General features: G+C 36.9%; 1 protein-coding gene and 1 long non-coding RNA gene across 4 annotated transcripts in view; one reads left to right on the top strand and one right to left on the bottom strand.

The window, feature by feature from the left end:
* LOC149799177 (baculoviral IAP repeat-containing protein 7-B-like) overlaps window positions 1–15,783 on the bottom strand; it is a 78,102-nt gene extending 62,319 nt beyond the window's left edge. For 2 of the 3 annotated variants that reach the window (XM_089958395.1, XM_089958394.1), the window contains exons 1-2: window positions 15,225–15,783; window positions 2,077–2,220 (exon numbers count right to left, since the gene is read on the bottom strand). In XM_089958395.1, coding sequence (XP_089814521.1) covers window positions 2,077–2,185 — 109 coding nt within the window. In that variant the 5' untranslated portion in view covers window positions 2,186–2,220; window positions 15,225–15,783. The remainder of the gene's footprint in view (window positions 1–2,076; window positions 2,221–15,224) is intronic. The other variant, XM_089958396.1, reaches the window with a different exon arrangement.
* Window positions 15,784–18,636: 2,853 nt separating this feature from the next.
* LOC149799178 (uncharacterized) overlaps window positions 18,637–20,153 on the top strand; it is a 29,791-nt gene continuing 28,274 nt past the window's right edge. The window contains exon 1 of the long non-coding RNA XR_016421101.1: window positions 18,637–19,443. This is a non-coding gene — a long non-coding RNA (uncharacterized LOC149799178). The remainder of the gene's footprint in view (window positions 19,444–20,153) is intronic.

Here is a 20,153-nt window from a genome sequence, read left to right on the forward strand (position 1 = left end):
GAACTTACAGTATAATGAAGTAAATCCATATTTTGCCTTATAAAAGTCTTTGAAAGTCCTAAACGAATGAAAAGTCCCATATTATATCAATACCGAAAATGTGCAGTCCACCAAAAACCATGACGTCAAGATGGCATTGTCCAGAATTCTTTCGAATAATCTATAACAGTTCCAGAATAATATAACTGTCCAAATAATGAGCACTTTCTACCACCACTGAACAGTTGAAACAAATGTTTTTCCTCTTGAAAAATATCTAAGTACAACATAAAATATGTCTGCAGACTTACATCAGGAACACAAAAAGTGTGAATGACTCAAGAAATTGGAATGAAACTGAATGCTTAACTTTCTCTTTATATACATCGTAAATTGCGACTGTATTTCGCTTTGGACCCCATATGACATCATATACAATTGATTTAAATCGTCCTAAGTCACGATGTACTATATTCACATGACCTCACACGACAAATGGAGAAGCCACAGAATTCTTTGGGGGCCCCGAGTGGCCGAGTGGTCTAAAGCACTCACTGTTCCGGATCACTGCCATCTCACCTCTGTCTGCGTGGGTTCGAGTCTAAGGCTCGGTAAGCATGGGTACATGGGAAAGCCTGCCAGTAGCTTCTCGTGGGTCGGTGGTTCTTCCCTGGGTTTTGCAGGGTTCTTCCTCCACCAGTTATACTGGACGCCATGTATAGCCTATCTTGTGCTCAAAAATGGCATTAAACCCTAGAACAACAACAACAACAGAATTCTTCTTGAAACTTCCATATCCCATCAGTCCCTGAGAAACTACGCCATAGGCACCATTTTAAGTCTTATTATTACAATTATTATTACTCATTGTCAACACGCACATAAACAACTATTTACAGATCCTACATGAATTGTGTTTTCAACAGTCAAATTACACACACAATTTATAAAAAAAAAAATTTATACAGTTTATGACCATGAATGAAAATTACGAAAATTAAATAAAATCATACACCACATTTACAGAAGTTACAGAAAATACAGATATATGTAACAAAATTAAATTTACAATCTTTTGAAACCATATATATTTCGTTGCAAAGCTGTCTGTTAAACTTTTTATTCTGTTCACGTGTTTTTATTTCCCTATTAACAGCCTCATCCCCTTGGTAGCCTCTGCAACATGTTAGCTGTCTATAGCTAACCAAAATCTAGGCCATGCACATGTGTTATGTAAAAACTATAAAATCACATGCTACTAACAACCATGAAAATCTCATTGAATTGTTTAATGACACATGTTTGTCAGGGGATAGATCAAACGGGGACTAACATTTTTTTTTAAATATCAGTTAATTGTGCATATAAATTTTCTGACATGTGATCCAGACTCGAATTTATGGCTTTTCCATATACATGTACATTACTTTAAGAATTATGGATTCTTCCACACAATTTTAAGTTATCAATACACACGTGTATTTCAGATTAGTTTTCTCTTCAATTTATCAAACTTTCAATTGTTTATTTTCTCTCAGTGTAACTCCTACCTACTCATGCCAGGTCACTTCTTACCTTGTAGCCCTACCCCACTTATCTCTACATCAGTTCAAGTCGACAATATTACCTTTGTAACAGAGATATTGAAATAAACGGGTACTAATTGTATTATGAAAATGGAGACTTGTTTTGAAAATTGGTGACAAAATATTGAGGTTGGTGATTTTTTGGGTGACAACTTTATTAATGCCAGCTCCATCCCTGCTAGTATCTATTAAAATGACAAATTTCTGAACCCTGAAATTTAAAGCTCAACCTTTTAAGTCTGAAATTAATTTGAAAAACTTTCTTCCCTTATAAAACAGCAGCGAGAATTTTATTATTCAAATTTTTGTCTTGTATGTTATTAAGCACTACTCGGAACATGAAGTTTGCCCTAGAGTTTTATTAATATTTATTAAATCTTAAGTATCTCAGTCCGAAAAAAATAAATAAACTGTATGCTTAATACACGAATACTTCATACCTGAATCTTAATTTAAATGTTTGGATATGAAATATTCAATGTGTAAATATCATAATCAATACTGTACTTACATGCAATATGGATGGCTTGTGTCCAGATGATGGACGCTATCTGTTTAACAGTCCAAAATAGGTCATAGAGAAAAAGTTTGATTATATCAATGACTTTTGGAACAGACATTATTTGGATTTTCACAATTTCCTTGTGCTGGTTACCTGCAATAATGACAAAAATATTTATGAGATGTTAACTGCAATATATTATAATCATGGTATGACTCCTATAATTTCATATACATGTATTTTTCTTGCATATCAAAAATATTTTTTCTTCTTAAAAGTACAAAAAAATAGCTTAAAAAGTTTATTCAGGGATTGCACTAAGCTTTGCCAATGTTGCAAATTTAAATTTCTTTTCCTTGCTGACACGAAAATATACCAACTGGCAAACTTTTTTGCAACATTGTTGGGTGCTGAAACTTATATCTTGGGTTTGGATGGAGAAATTCAGAGGCACCATGAAAGAAATCTGCAAACTTTACATAAAATGCACTGGAATCAATCTATTGTTACATAAACAAATTCTCTGTTCATATTAACAAACCATCTTAACAGTGTATTGTTATATCATAATCAGCTTATTCTGACATCTGACCTGAGTACTGTGTACTGTGTTACACTCGAATAGTCATGTTACCAGTAACAATCAACCATCCTTTAAAGACAGGAACAGTAACTGCAACAATCAACCAAATGATTGCTAATTCCTTATTCTTTTCAATGTACCCAGAAAAAATACTTTTGTTGAAACTTCAAAGAAAACCAAATGCCTTTGAAGCACCGATGTTGTGTAAATACTGAGCAAATAAAAAAAATCAATCTCAATATTCTACAATTATTTAATGTTGCTGCCACAATAAGAAATGGGCATTTGTTTGGTCCTCCAATGCTGTCCTGTAGAGTTGACTTCAATAACACATGCACCCTTCATAATATGCACATGCACCCTTCTTCAAAGAAAACTGATTACAATCTTTAATAAAAACAAAGAATCTTCCATCAAAGGAAGTCAGCACCAAACTAAAATAAAAGTAATGGAATTTGATGGATCGTTGCATTTTCCTAAGTGACCTGAACACGTTTATTGTGCCTTGTGTGGCGTTCTGACGTATTGGGGTGGGGTTCTTCCAATATAATTTAATGAAATTATGATGAAAGTTACACCCTGGCTCGTTAGGTTAGAAAGTTAAATTAGTGACGATGTAGATTTACAGCTCTGAGCCCCCAGCCAGCAATGCCGATGGTTAAATTATAGAGAACACGAAGATGAAATTCAATCAATAACAATTTAATAAATGTGATAATTTAAAACGATAACTTCCAATCACTCGTCTTTCCCTCGACCAAGTGACAGCCTAATTCATCCCGTGATTTACAGTGTGAGTTCGATTTTCCCCCTGTCCTTGCATCTACTCATCTATTTCTTCCCGCTGATTCTTCCTTCTTTCCGTTCCTCTAACTCCTCCTTTGTCTCTGTTTCTCTCTCTACTGTCTCCTCCTCCAACTTCGCTCCCAGACTTCAACTTCTCCTTTCTTCTCCCTTCCCTCTCTATTATCTCCTCCTCCAATTTCACTCCCAGACTTCAACTTCACCTTCTTCTCCTTTCTTCTCCTTTCCTCTGTCTCTCTATCCGAGACTACGGGACCAACTTTAACTGGTCTGTCCCTCAAAGCTTCCTGTGAAAAACCACAAGGCGTTAACATATGTTTTATCAAATCTCACCTCACACTATATCGACAATTAATCATCAGATAGCTGTCACTGTTTCGGCCACGCATGCATACACATCGAAATTCCCACACACTTCTTGTAGGGTAAACAATGGCGTAATAACACGGTATCAGCGAATTGTTATACTGACATCAATACATTGCATCACGTCAGTATATACACATATATATTTAATCTCATCGTACTACAATCTGACAACAATCAGACGCATGTCTGTACATTACAAATATTCAACAATGGCAAAATCTATAATCATATGAACATATGTTAGTCTACTATAAAATACCCACATAGCAAATTACAATATTAACTCTTACGACAGCTAGCAAGCTATATAATTCTTTACAAATATCAACTCATTTCTTCAAAATATGCAAACATATTAACAAAACAAAGTAATTCTTCGTACTACGATTCTAGTAATAATAAAGTATACATACGACCTACAATTAAAATGCAGTCGCATTCCACAAAGACTGAACAAATATCTACTGACCTTTTGAAGCTTTCTGTACTTAGAATTTCCCGCTCTAAGATTTTCTCGCCAATAATGAATGGCTATTTGGAGTTACGCTAACCTCTTCTCTGGGTAATTTCTCTCAGCGAACTAACTTTTGCCGGAAATCGCAGGGATATCATTCAACCCAAATCAAGGTCTCCCCCCATCTCGATTCTGATTGGGTGGTGCTGTGCCCGTCCAATCGTCTAAGCGGCCAGTTCAACCTGTCTGTTTGCAGGGGAAAGAAGTTAGGACACTCCCACTTCTTCAGGCAATTTCTTTTGATCTTGGAAACATTTCGACACCTAGGTGATAATTGTCTGTCTGTGACTTTGCAACTCCGATGTCCGGTTCTTCTATTCTAGCCACAACAATCTTACGTAATGGATTAGTGCTAGCCTTCGGCAATGTTCGACATCCAACAATGGCCTGTCAGAATTACCTTGATTATACATGTTTCAACTGGGCTACTCTGGGTCGGGGTAAACATAACACCTTGAAAGTTTCCTTTTTGCAGGAAAAAATGCCCGCTTACGATCGCTACCAACGGCGCTATAAATGCAAATTAAATTTCCAATCTTTTGAAGTCACAGATATCTGGCCATCAAGTTAACTGAAGATGTGGTATCCCACAAAGATGTTTGTTCACCTTTTTAATTTGTTCACGTTTTAATTTACCTAAGAATATCCTCATCCCCAGGGTAGCCTCGGCAACATCATAGCTGTCTCCAGCTGACCAAAATCTAGGCCAATTTAAGTACATGTGACAATATCATAGTGAATTGTTTCGTGTAAATCGGATATGGATCAAACGACTACAATTTCATACCATATACTGTATGTGTCATCAACTGATACATGAATTTTATAACACGTGATCTATACCTGAATTCATGGATTTTTCATTAACATGTACACTACTTAACGGATTATGGATTGTACTACACAAATTTAAGTTGTCAATATAAAAGTGTATTTCAGACTAGTTTGTCTTCATTTAATCAAAAGCACATATTTTTGCACCTGCTTTTATTACACCCTCCCCCACCTGACATTTTCTTGGTAGATGCATCATTTTCTTCAGCTAACTGACTTGGTTGGTTATAACACGGTTCGGTCAATATCATGTTCAGGTTCTATGGACTCCAGGCACCAGTTATATCGGGGTCACACTAATTAAGTTACCATTAACCATAATGTTAAATGTAGAGATGAATGCTATATACTACTTTGGTAATCTCAACTTATTAGACATTTCACATACAGTGTGAAGACAGGATGCAAATTCATTCATATGGTCATACCACCAAAATACGAATTCTACAGAAACAGTCGAGCGACGTTTTTGTAGACAATCCAATACGCACGCACAAGCTTGTGATATTACAAGATGAACTGAAGTTGTCTAGCAACATGGCTCCTTGTTGTGACAGTCAGAGCAAACATTAACCAGAATTGGATTATTCTTCCTCTTCTTTTGATGAAGGGCAAGAGTAGTGAAAAAGGAGTTGAACCTTACTGCTATGAACCAAGCACAAGTGAAGAGTCAGCAATAGAAGGGAAGAAATTGCACAAGATATCGCCAACAGGCTGAACAATACCAAATGGTAAGTTGGACTTAGCTTGTTTCTGAGATAGTGAGGCTTATTTGTCACATAGTTCATTTATGATTTTTTTTTCTCCATCATATCATTTAATATTTACACGTATAATATATAGAACACAAATGTGAATGGATAAAATTCTTGCTTTATTTCAAATGTCTGTGTACAAATATGCATATATCCACCCCTCACTGGGAACAATAATTAAAGTGCTTTGATTCATACAATTAAGGCATACATCAGTCATTGTGAACTCTTTTCTTTATTTTGTCTTGAGTCTTACAGTTCATAAGACTATTCCATCTTGACTTGCTAGACAGCAAAAAGCTTTATGCAGTTACCAGTGGCATATTTTGGCAGATTTGATTATAAAGTTTCTAGCTGATTCAGTAGAATATTAATAAAATGTTTAACCCTCGTAACTGTCAAAACATTCACCCCCCCCCAATACAACTGTTGGAATATCTCAGATAAGCTGGAATATGTTAAAGGAAACTCGGACTTCCTCATACCATACTCTATTCAGGCAGTATTTATATTCTTTGCAAGTGTTTTGTCACAAGATATTAGGAAATACAAAGTATTTAATTTCTAAAAAAACATCTATATTTGCAAGACATGCCTCAAAAAACTTGAATGGGATTTCTATTTTGATACAAGTGTCTGTGTGTTCAATGTCAAGCATTACCCACAGCAAAAATATCTCAATGGCACCATAAAATTGGCAGAACATATGACAAAATCACTGACTCTAATGAAGTACTGCAATGTATCACTGATAATCCTGGGTTCTCTACAGTTTGTCTAAACCAGTATGTACTGGAGATAGCACATTACCAGTACTGACGGCAGTATGATCAATACATTGAAGATACCAATGAGTAAGTACATTTTATTACCTAGATGAAGTCTGTCAACATTAAAGAGATAAATGATCAAATGACTTCTCTGCCCCCCTCCCTACATTATCAGACATTACTTCTGCTTATGAATTTGTAAGAATACCATGACTTAGTTTTGAATATAAACAATTAGTAGGAAAGACTCAGAACAGAAAATATATCAATACAGTAAAACCTGTTATGAGAGACTGCCCCTTCTGCCAACAAAAACAGTCTCTCAAGACAGGTGGTTTCTCATGACAGGTTTGTACAAAAAGACCAGTTTCCAAGGTCCAGTTCCAGAACATTTTAAAGAAAATAACCACAATCAGTGTACAAATATTCTATTCTGTATTAATAGTTCTTGTTAAAATATTGTATGCATTCATCTGAAAACAAAATTATCTAGCAATAAAAATATACTTCTATAATTAAATATGAAATCACATTTACATTTGAAGATCACATGTACATGTATTAGCATATGAAATCGTTTCTGATTTACTCCTTTTCCTTTATAACACCCTAAATTTGTTTTACCAATGTTTAAATCGCTATTTGGCAAATGGTCTGCTCTTTTTCACTTAAGTTACAATAATTATTTTCTCCAGCGTTAAAATTTGTCTCATTTTAGTTGGAGGTTTTTCCATTGTTATTAAGGTACCAGGTGTAAATATGATGAGTGAACAGTGGTAGTATCGATTGTAAAGATGGTTTTAACCAGGCTTTGGGAAAATTTGACAAACATAGTCATGTGCATTTCATATCTAACAATTAATGAAATAAAAAGAAACAGTTATCTCATCCAGAAACAAAACCATTTACTCAGAGATAAAAGTCAACTGCTTAATTCAAAGAAGACATACTGGAATTAACTCTATAAACAAAGTGTGCAACCCTGTCACACCAACTTGAATAGACAATAGCTTGGTGACTGGGATGTAATCACTGTAACATCGGTGGGGGGGGGGACATCACAAGCCTTTATCACTATCAAGCGAATCCGTCAAACAAGTCTCACTTGCTGGTTTAATAGACAAAGACCCTATCTACCCCCAGGCAATACTATTAACTCTAAAGACAAACAATATATGCGACCACTACCTTAATTTCAGCAATACAATGGCAAATTTGCGACATATACATTAGCCTGGTTTACGGACTTTAGCACCTGTAACTATATACAAACAGTAGCCAGAATAAATTCTTTTCATGTGTTTTATAACAGAACAATCTTTACCATTCAAACGATCCTTGTTATAAATGATTACATAAAAATCAGTGGTGTCTGTCTCTGTCTCTGTTTCCGCGTTACAGTCATTTATAGAGCTGGATACTGGGTTCTACTCATATCGGCAGTTTCTACGATTGTCCCGCTACAATATGGCCAGGAACCAGGCTAAGTGCTTGAATACACTACAGGTACTTTATTCTGGTTTACAATATAAAATATAAAACACTATAAGGGTACCCATAAAATTTTAGATACCTGTAGCCAGCCTCCTTTTTTTATATATAAAGCCTATAAGTGGTCATTGGATTAAATAAAGATCACTGGAGTTTATACCCATTCTTGCAACACTACCGTAATTTCAGCAATACAATGGCAAATTTGCGAAATGTACATTAGCCTGGTTTACGGACTATAGCATCTGTAGCTATATACAAACAGTAGCCAGAATAATTTTTTTTTCTTTTCATGTGTTTTATATCAGAACAATCTTTACCATTCAAGCAATCCTCGTTATAAATGATTACATAAAAATCAGTGGTGTCTGTCTCTGTCCTCGCGATACAATCATTTATAGAGCTGGATACTGAGTTCTACTCATATCGGCAGTTTCTACGATCGTCCAGCTACAATATGGCCAGGAACCAGGCTAAGTGCTTGAATACACTACAGGTACTTTATTCTGGTTTACAATAGAAAATATAAACACTATAAGGGTACCCACAAAATTTCAGATACCTGTAGCCAGCCTCCTTTCTTTTTTTTTATAAAACCTATAAGTGGTCATTGGATTAAATAAAGATCACTGGAGTTTATACCCGTTTTTGTAACGCGGTCGCTCATAGCAGTGTCAAAATTCATATTCTGCCAAGACATGGTAGCTGGTCATGTTCAGCAGGTGGTCGCTCATGACAGAACGTTTATATAATAAAATTGATCCGTGCATTACGATTGTGGTCAGAAATGACAGGTGGTCGCTCATAGCAGAGGTCATTCATAACAGCTTTTACTGTAGAAAAGAGAGATCCAGTGAAAAATTATTATACTGAGCATGTGTAATTGTATTTTCTTGATGTCTAAGTTGTTAATGTCTGTTTTATCAATTTTCAGGAGGCAGTACATGGCTTATCAGCAGTTCACTCGATGGTGTTGGGTTTTCTTGGGCAAAGAAGTCAGAGTTATAGTGCCAGCATGTGCTGTCCACAGAATATGACAATATTTTCCACCTGATAGCTACGTTGGATTCCAATGGCCTAACTAACTTTAGAATATTGAGACATGTAAAGACACAGCCATTTCATTCACAGAATGGTGGTACTGCACACACAATGGAGGCGGCAGCATATCTCTTGGCATCTGCAAGCCAGATTCCTCATTTATGTGAGTGTTTTTGTGAGGACCTTGGTCACTTCCGTCATACTATCAACAAAGCCTTTAATGAATCAAACGTTATATATCAGATGACTAGTTATGTGAAAGCATTCATAGTGTGTGTGTGTGTGTGTGATAAGGATTTTTAACGTAGCTTTAACAATTTTTCAGTCATATTGCTACGATGTCTGCAGTGTGGCAGTTAATAGTGATGTTTAGCACTGGGCATCATGCCGCAGACATGTAGCATGATGTCCCACCCAGTCACATTATCCTGACACCAGGCCACCCAGTCCTAACACTAACCTCTTAATGTTGAGCGCCTAGCGAGGCAGCTGTTAGTACCATTTATGTAAGTCTTTGATATGACTCAGCCGAGATTCGAACCCGTGACCTTCTGCTTCTGAGGCAGACACTGTAACCACTAGGCCACCGGAACGGTCATTCATATTTTGTCCAATGCAGCTAATACATTTACACCAAAAGAAGACAAATGTGTTCAATGATTTCTCAGTGGTAATATTTTGGAAATAAAATATATCTCAAATCTCGACATCCCAGAAAACAGGACCCGAATAGATTTGTACCAATTGATGGAATTATACTAGTATTTTTTTTAAATTTATGACTTTGTTTACATATTTTGTTAAAGAAACAGCTTCAGCAATCCATTTATAAAACTTCTTACATGCTGTAAAGAAAGGTCTACATAAGAATACATGCATAATTTACAAAAAGTATTTTTCACTTTAACTTCTTTAACAGAGTATTCCTCAAGATTGTACTTTGGAAATGTGATCTGCTAACACAGTAGTCCATCTAATGTGATAGTCTGTGGTTAATGGTTGCTCTCTTCAAAATGTAATAATGCTCTGAAATAATAATAACTTTTCTCTAATTTTTAAAACTGATATTTTTTAAAAACCTTTATTCCTTCTAAAAAATGTATATTATATCAAATCTTGAGATCCTTTCATCTACGGATTACTTTCATATTAAAATTTGCTTCAGGAGCTTATAACACCATTTTACTTATAAATATTAAAACATCCCAAAACAATTATGAAGAAAGCATGAACAAATTAACTGCAAACTGTGCCATAGTAGGAGAAACCAATAAGCGTTGGGGTCAAAATGATTCTGCACACTGGGGATGCTCTCCAGCTCAAATGTTTGGTGCAGCGGGGACAGTTGTTGCATGTCCCTGGTCACTTGACGACTGTAAACCAATTCACAAAATCTGGCAACTGCAGCAGAACAGAAAGAAAAAGATTGTTATTTACTTAACTGTTTGCCTAAATAGTGTTAACTTAAATTATATATATATATATATATATATATATATATATAGCTTATATACATCAAAAAATTTGAAAATGCTTGAACTCAACCTGAACATTATCAACAATCCTAAAGATACTACATTGTACTGGATTTCAAGGCCATATTACATATCTCCGATTGTTCATTTTTTCTGGATTCCCAATCCCCACAACATGATCTTCTTTGGAAACACATGATTTTCCTGAAATTTAACCAAAATCCCCCTTATATTTCTTGACTTGCAAGATATATGCCTGTAATCTGCAGTAAGTGATGTATGAACAGTAAACAGTCCTGCTCCAAGATCAGCTAAATCTATCCCCCGGGCATACAGCTGATACAGATGCAATTCAAGGTAATGCAGTCAGAAATAAACAACTATATTTCTCAGATTACTTAATTGGCTAACAATAGTTAGGATGATTATTTCCTGTCAAATTCTGCTGTGGGAGAGCCCATTTAGCTACTTTGCATAGGTGACACAAAGTAGAACAACCTAAATTAGTCTAAAGTACATGAAAGACACATGTAGAAGAACAGACGTTATTCAATCATTGAACTGAATGACAATGTTAAAGCCAACTTTATTCAAGCATGTGATCAGTGGCAACATTTCCTTGAAGTCGGATTTTTTACTCCATATATACTGTAAAATGCAAAATATGATCATTTTAGTAGTTTGAATTGTATAAAAGTTCTATTCATTTTTTTAGGGCAAAATGTCGAAATGTAGTTGTGATCCAGGAAATGAGCCATCTCCAAAGTGAACCAAATCCAGTAAAACAAAATTGCAGAACTCCTGGTTGACGGAATTTAACTTTGTGCAGAGTAGCAACAAGGGAACATTTTATTCTGTGCACATATTGAAACCATCATATTGACATTAGTCATTCAGGAGTGTATGGCATACATCAAGATAGCAACACCACCTCTAACAAAAACTGACATTCCCACAGATGCAGGTTGGGTTAGTAATATATTTCTAAAGCTAACATCATTTCAATAGATTACTGAACAATCTGTCAACTAAAACACACAAAAAAGAAAAATCAAAATTTAATATGTCGGATATATACATTATAAAAATAATTTTTAAAAATAGAAACAAACAAATTATAGATTTTTAAATAATTTTTAAATGTGGCTGAATTGCATCATGGAAATTGCCTACTTTGCATGTATCATTACATTTTGACCAAATCAATTAAGCTGCTTTTCTTTGAGATCACTGTAACTGTCTTTCAGTTGTTGATGTGGCTGTTAGGTCTGGAGTACTTCAAGAGGACGAACAAGCTTCTTGGCATAAGCAGACTGAAGTTTACATACTTATACCAATTCAGGAGCTACCACAATTTGACAATGAAACAACATACCTGTGCTAGTTCTTAGTAGAAATGGGAAATTGCCATCTTCCTTCAGGAAAACGACGATTTGATAATCTGACTCGAGCGGCCGTTGCATGTTGGACACTCCCTCACAGCAATGCGGATGCTGCAAGAGTATTCTCGATGCTAAAAAAATTCAGCGAGATCTTAGCGGAAATTTGAACAGCACCATCCAATTCTTAATGAGTGCAAAGATGAACACCATGCTGTTACTATTGAGACAGTTTCTGTATGCTTTCTGACATACACAATAAACAGGTGGAATACACACTCTCTTTGTGTGTTGGTTATTCAGTGGCTTTTCGTAGAAGAGCAAGTGGTTATGTTATAGAGGCACAAGACAGAAGTGCAATGTTGGAACTCCCCACGTTAACTGAATGTGGACAGATACCAGACATTAGAGAAGAAATCCCACTCCAAAAGTAGCAAAACATCACCCTCATCTTAATGATATTGCAAGACACATCCAACCATTAGATGCTGACTCGTCTATACTAATACTGATCGGTAGGGACATGACTAAAGCACATCATGTTCATGACCAGTGCATCAGTCCACAGAACTCCCCCTATGCCCAGAGATGTAGTCTTGGCTGGGTAATCATAGGAGAAGCTTGTCTTGGTAAAGTACATAAACTTGATTTCATTAATGTCAATAAGACTTACCTCCTACAAATGGGACATACTTATCTCTTCAAGCCGTGTCCTAATGGTTTTGAGATAAAAGAAAATCATGCCAGAAGTGTATGTGCAAATGACAGTCCAGACTTGTATTTTACTTCATTCCGGGATACAGACAGTGACCTTCGTGGTTTTTTTTTTGAGAAAACTGGAAACAATGATAAAATTGGGCTGTCAATAGACGACAAGGAATTTCTCAAAATAATGGCTGAAGCATTCTTTAAAGAAACTCGTGGAAACTGGGTAGCATTCCTTCCTTTCCATACACGAAGGCAGAGACTACCGAACAAGATCTCAGACTGTTAAACGGGCTAAGACATCAGACACCAGCCCTCGAAAGCGTCAGGTCAAAAAACAACATTTTGATACTTTAATGCAAAGAATCTTTGATAGCAGATACACAGAATTAGCTCCACCTTTAAAGGATGGTGAAGAGTGCTGGTACTTACCCATCTTAGCGCCTAACATCCAAAGAAACCAGATCAGATCAAAGGAGTCTTTGACTCATCTGCCAAATACGATGGTGTTTCATTGAACATCATCTTACTATCAGGGCCAGATATGACCAACCTGTCCGATAAATCAACCCCCCAAATCTGTGTTGATCCTGATGGACAATATGTAGGTCTGATGTGACCTGTTCATTAAAATGTGCAATTGTGCTGCATGCAAATCTTTCTGGAAAAAAGCTGCATACACTTTAGACACATACCGGTAATTGATAATAGCCATATCAAACACAAAGTTCAAAATGGCCACAGGACAGATGATTGTGCTATTCAAGGTGGATTTATAAGTCACCAAACATAGGATATGGTCAGGAAATATAATGTTCATGTCACCAAAGGAGCCCTTCAGCTGACCGTAGCTGCACAGCCACAAGAAATACCGGTAAGTGTATATAAAATGTACACCGATGTGTGCAGGCAAATTTTTGTGCAGATAATTGCAGCTTTTAATGAATAGGTGATATCAGCTGCTCACCCAAAAATCAGTATCATCACTGGTGAAGGGCTGATTTATCAGCCTAATGACCAATCTCTTAGCAACTCTTCATTTTCAGAATGAACTAATTGCTATCACAGCTGACATTCCACAGATGTTTCATTGTTTCTTAGTCAGTAATCACCATAAAAATGTTCTAAGATTCTTGTGGTATCGTGAAAATGATCTGGACAACGATCTTGTTGAATATAGAATGTGTGTACACATCTTTCATAACAGTCCATCTTCTGCTGTCATGACCTATGGATTAAGGAGAACAGCACAGAACAGGGAAAAGGTCTTTGGTGTGGATGTTAAAGAGTTTGTTCAATTAAATTTCTATGTAGATGATGGGCTTGCATTACTCCCTACAACCACACATGCTAGTGATCTAATCAAAAGGACACATCAAGCTCTTAAGAATTGAGGGCACCCATGCTTGCACAAGATTGCTTCAAACAGTGATGAAAAGATGCAAGCCTTTCCTTCTAATGATCTAGCGAAAGACCTCAAGGATCTAGATCCAAGTTTAGAAACACTACCCATACAGCGCAGTATAGGTCTGAGCTGGGACCTTAAATCAGATTCATTCCGATTTTAAGTGTAAATTGAGGAGAAACCTTGTACACAACAAGCAATTCTGTCTACTGTTAAGAGTCTCTTTGATCCTACAGATTTTCCTGCCTCTGTTACACTTCCAGGGAAGACTTTTTTGGAATCTGATATCAGGAACTACTCATTGGGATGAAGCTCTGCCTGTTGAACATCAAGCAGAATGGGAAGACTGGAGAAATTCTTAACAATTCCTTGAACATCTTAAATTTCCATGCTCATACTTGTCCATGCCACTCAGCAATACTCAGAAGAAAGGGTTGCACATATTCTCTGATGCTTCTGAAAAGCCGTGTGGGCACTGTGTACCTTATAAAATATGCCTTAGGGACCATCCATTTAGTACGTATGCAAAAATCGGACAAAGCTTGACCCCTTCCTTTACAAATGCATACTATTTTAACACACACACACCCACCTGCGTACATACACTTGACGCACCCCACCCCCCTAGCCCGAGTATGGGGTGGCAAGGGTCAGAGGAAACTCAGACAACCCACCCCCCGAATTCTACAGAACGGCCTATAGGTTGGGTCGGCATGAAGTGACATGGTTAGATGATTAATAAGTACTAAAAGTTGCGTATTTTTCAACCTATGTACATTTATCCACACTACGTTAATAACAATAACTGCAAATCTAAGGCATATTTTAAAATATTGTATAAATGTCACCTAGCTACGATGTCATAGCCTCAACTTGAATTGTTGTGGTTCAGGTTACGAACTGATCCCATATCATGTAATGGAGCAAAAAAAATCATCACTAAAGTCAGAAAAACAGTGTAGAAATCAACTACATAAGTATAATCATGTTGTGAAAGAAATTTGGCTGATTTTGAATTTATTAAGCCCTTACACGATAAAATAAATTGGCATGGTTACTCTAACCGTATCCTGTCCGCCATGACAGATGACGCAAGACTCTTGCCGTGACCCCTTTTCTACGTAAGGCTTGCCAGACCATATTTTGGATATTCTACGCTATATTATTATCAATTAATTGCGAATAATCGCTTCTTGGTGGAATTTCAAAGTTGCCGATAAACCGTATTTACTTTTAATGCGCAGAATTTCTGACCCAAACGGCGCCAAATTTTTACTACGATTAGTTTACATTTCCAAATATGGCGTCAATGTCCTTATATCGCACACAAACAAACGAGGCTGAGAACGGAAGTAATCATTATTTGAAATAATATGACGGACGATCTAAACGAAAATATCGGCTAAAAAAGGTAAACGAGATTTTACAACTATTTCTACAATGATTTTCGATACTTCCGGTATTAAATAAGAGGACTACTCAATTTATTGGATTATATGCATGGACTATGTTTAAAGTGTTATTATTAGGCTAAAAGAGTGCCGGGTGTGAATCACACCCGGCTTGCTCCATTAACACGTATATGCTCATGTTAGTACCCTGTCCACGAGGTACGAGTAAGGGTACTAATATTAGTACTAAAATGTCACCCACACGTTCCTAAAGTCACTAGAACAATGGCGGTCGTTTTCACCTCTAAGGTCGTAACTATGCACTGAAAATGCCCGGATGTGAAAAAGTGCCCGGATTCCCACCCAACCTATATTTAATCCACGCTGCTCGTTGCTTAATTTACTTGGGAAGCTGTTAGTGTGTTTGTCATGTACCTGATCTTCCGTTTTTTTTGTTGTTGTTTTTTCTTCTTTTCAAAGTTATTATAGGTAAAACTGGAACAAAGTTAACACTCTGGTATGCTCATAATCAAGGCTAATGTAATGACCGCATTGCAAATGGTGTAGGTCCGTTACCAGTACCAGTGCACGGGTATCACTGGTCAACAGTGAAATCATTACTGACTTGAAAAGGCCCTAATCTGTAGTATTTTGGTGTGCCGAACACGAATATAACCGTGAAAAATTTGTATTGGCTCTCGTTTTGAAGATATTCATATACCTCATTTTCTATGTTTCACTGTGTAAATTTCTCCAGTAGGACTGCAGCAACATCCGGAATAATGATGTAACATTGCATAATACCATCATGCTCACATCATCCACAGTTGATTGCATCATTTTCTGATGCAATGCAATACTAATGCCATGCGGCTGCTGAAGTAAGTTGACGTCAGCAGTGTACTATACATGTTTAGGCCTATTATACTAATGCCAGGCGGCTGCTGAAGCTGACGTAAGCAGTGTACTATATAAAGCCCAATCAGATAGGTTCAGCATTTAAAATATTTTAGACGTTGTGCGAGACAGTTCAAGCTACTGTTACATAAAACTTATTATTTTATCCATTTACGTACAATAAAGAACAGTAATGCCTCGAAAGTGTGTTAATACCGTGGACAATTTTTGCTATATTTGTGGGGAAGTGACATTTGCCAACCAGAAGAAAAGTATCAATTCTCAAGTGAAGAAGGCATATCATCTTTACTTCGGATGCAAGGTTGGTGACCAAGACAAGCCTTGGGCTCCGCATATATGCTGTGCTACATGTACAACACAGCTTTCACAGTGGTTGAATTGCAAAAGGTCATCAATGCCGTTTGCAGTCCCAATGGTGTGGAGAGAGCCAAGCAACCACCTAAATGACTGTTACTTCTGCTTGGTTCCTCCTCTTTCCGGCGGAATAACGAAGCGAAAGAAGTCGAGAATAGTCTACCCAAACATTCCGTCTGCATTGAGACCAGTTCCACATGGTGAGGGACTTCCTATTCCAGAACCTCCAGCAGAATATTCTCTTGATTCATCTGACGAAGACAAAGGTGAGTCGACCTGTTCTTCTCCTGGTCCATCAGCATGCAGTGATCCAGATTTTCACTGTGGTGCATCATCAACCCCACACAGAATAACACAGGAAGAACTAAATGACCTGATTCGTGATTTGGACTTATCAAAGAACAAGGCAGAATTGCTAGGATCAAGACTCCAACAATGGAATCTTCTAGAAGAAGATGTCACAATTACTGCATATCGAAAGCGCCACCAGCAATTGGAGCCTTTCTTCAGAAAGGAAAGTAATCTGATATTCTGTTCCGATATTGAGGGCCTCATGAATGCTTTAAAAATCACTCATGACCCACAAGAATGGAGACTATTTGTGGACTCTTCGAAACTGAGTCTCAAGGCTGTGCTTTGCACAATGGAAACATTCTTCCATCTATTCCAGTAGCGTATGCTGTCCACATGAAAGAGACATACGATAACTTAAGGCAGCTACTGAATTCCATTGAGTATAACAAGTACAGCTGGCACCTCTGTGGTGATTTGAAGGTAGTTGCCCTTTTAATGGGACTGCAGCAAGGATATACAAAATACATGTGTTTCTTATGCGAGTGGGATAGCCGAGCAAGGGAAATGCACTACATGAGGAAGGAATGGACTCACAGGCAGAATGTAGCCATTGGAGAGAAGAATATCCAACACCCAGCTCTGGTTGAGGCTCAGAAAATCTTGCTACCACCCCTTCACATCAAACTAGGTTTGATGAAGAACTTCGTGAAAGCCATTGACCGGACTTTGCCAGCATTCCGATACCTGCATGAAAAATTCCCTCGACTCAGCGAAGCAAAGATTAAAGAGGGAGTTTTTGTGGGTCCTCAGATTCGAGAGCTTTTCAAAGATGACTGGTTCAACAACTTGCTGGAAGGTGACGCGAAACAAGCATGGAATGCTTTTCGCCTAGTTTCTACAAACTTCCTCGGAAATGTTAGGGCAGAAAACTATAAGGAACTAGTAGAAGACATGTTGATGAAGTATAAGAAACTTGGCTGCAGTATGTCTCTAAAGATTCACTTCCTTCATTCCCATTTGGATTTCTTTCCTAGCAACTGTGGTATTGTTAGTGATGAACACGGCGAACGTTTTCATCAAGATATCGCAACAATGGAACAAAGATACCAGGGAAAATGGTCCACTACAATGCTGGCTGACTACTGCTGGACACTCCTCAGAGATGCTCCCGAACAGCTGTACAAGAGACAGGCGAAGAAATCTAAGATGTAGTCAATGACTTGATTTTTTATAGGTAGGCTATTACAGTTGACCTTTTACTATTGGAATGCATTTCGTTATGTAAACATTAATTTCTTGCAGATTACAAAAAAACTAGAGCCAATTTTGCAATTTGACTCATATTCGTGTTCAGCACATAAAAATTGATAAGAATTCACTAATTTTATTTCAGTAACATGACTTTTGTAAAAATTTGTTGTCCAGTGTATTTAGCGCCCTAGGCGAAGTTTCCACCTTGCCCCCCCCCCTTCGGGATAATGCTATGTATAAACTGTTCGTTAGTTTTAATACTCGTTCGGATTGATAATTTATTTATTTCATTATTTAGTCTACATATTTAATCAGTGTACTTCATTTTTGCCCAAACCCCCATCTTGGCGGCTTATGCGGCCGCCTATTGGATTAAACCGGCCCTGACCTTTACATCATAAAGTTTTACAAAAGTGGCTCCATACAAAGTAGGCTCTTCCTATACCTGCACGATAAGTGGCTGACAAGCGAGGCTGCCTTCAATAGACATATTAAAAGTGTTATACCGCATTGTAGATTAGGCGGCAATCATTTGGACTCAAAGAATTACCTAATACTCAGATGTCCTAAAATAAATATAGAAAGACAGGAGTTAAAGAATAAAATTTTAAATAAATACGGTATACTAGAAGATGAGCAATTTCTATTTACAAATAATATTAATGACAGGAAAATTTATAATGAATTAATAAATTACATTAACTCCATAATGAAGATAGTAAGGGAAGACTTTACAATCAAATAATATCCACCTTCAAAGCAATTTAGATAATAGTATACCTTAAAGAGGACATTGTACTTAACTAACAAACTATCTATAACAAATACCTCGTATAATTAACATATTATTTAGAACAACAATTACACATGCAGGGGACAGGGATACGGCCTTGCTGACTAAGGAACAGATGATGGAAAGACGCCTAAGCTACGTAACTCACGTGTGGTAGTACGGGTTGTACCGGATCTCCCCAAACGCTAGGTCAGCAACAAGAACATTACGAAAACAGAAACACGGGGAACAAACTAGTAAATAATACGAGGTATAAATACACACAACATTCACACGCTTAACATGCAAATATATATTTCAGTCCTTTTCTATCTATCTTTCCTCCTACACAAGCACACACACTAAAATTGTATTATCCGCTGTTTTCACGTTACGTCACAAAATATGTGTACTTCCACATCCGCCATGTTGAGTCCCTAGCTCCGCAAACCGGCACCTAATAACATTATTCTTCCAGCATAATTACGAAGACACGTCTCATTTTGTGTAAGAATATAATAATACATCACATTATGTTGTTCCTGTCAACCGCACAAGACCGAATGCGTGACTTTTCTACTTGTTTTCTTCAAATAAAACATTTAAATTTCAACCATCTTTGTTATTCTTTCATAAACAAATTAGATCGATCAATAAACAAATGCATACACAAATGGATACGTGTATTTCCCAATCGTCCTTGATGCATTATTGTAAATGGCTGCTTCCAAGTGCAACTTTAATAATTCTATCAATGTATATTGTATTTTCATTGATGCAAATTGGACGTGGCACTTTGCAAGTGCTGCTTTTCTTCTGCATTACTGTAAATGGCTGCTTGCAAGTGCTACATTCATAATTCTAGTCATGAATTTTTTTATTTTTCATTGATCCAAGCTGTAAATGGTTGCTTGCAGGTTTTTCGATCTACTTTCCTACTGCGTCATTGTATCCTGCGATTTGCCAACTACTGAATTGATT

This window comes from Sinohyriopsis cumingii, chromosome 5, assembly GCF_028554795.1.
Source record: "Sinohyriopsis cumingii isolate HCF-2022 chromosome 5, ASM2855479v2, whole genome shotgun sequence".
Classification (NCBI taxonomy): Eukaryota; Metazoa; Mollusca; class Bivalvia; order Unionida; family Unionidae; genus Sinohyriopsis; species Sinohyriopsis cumingii.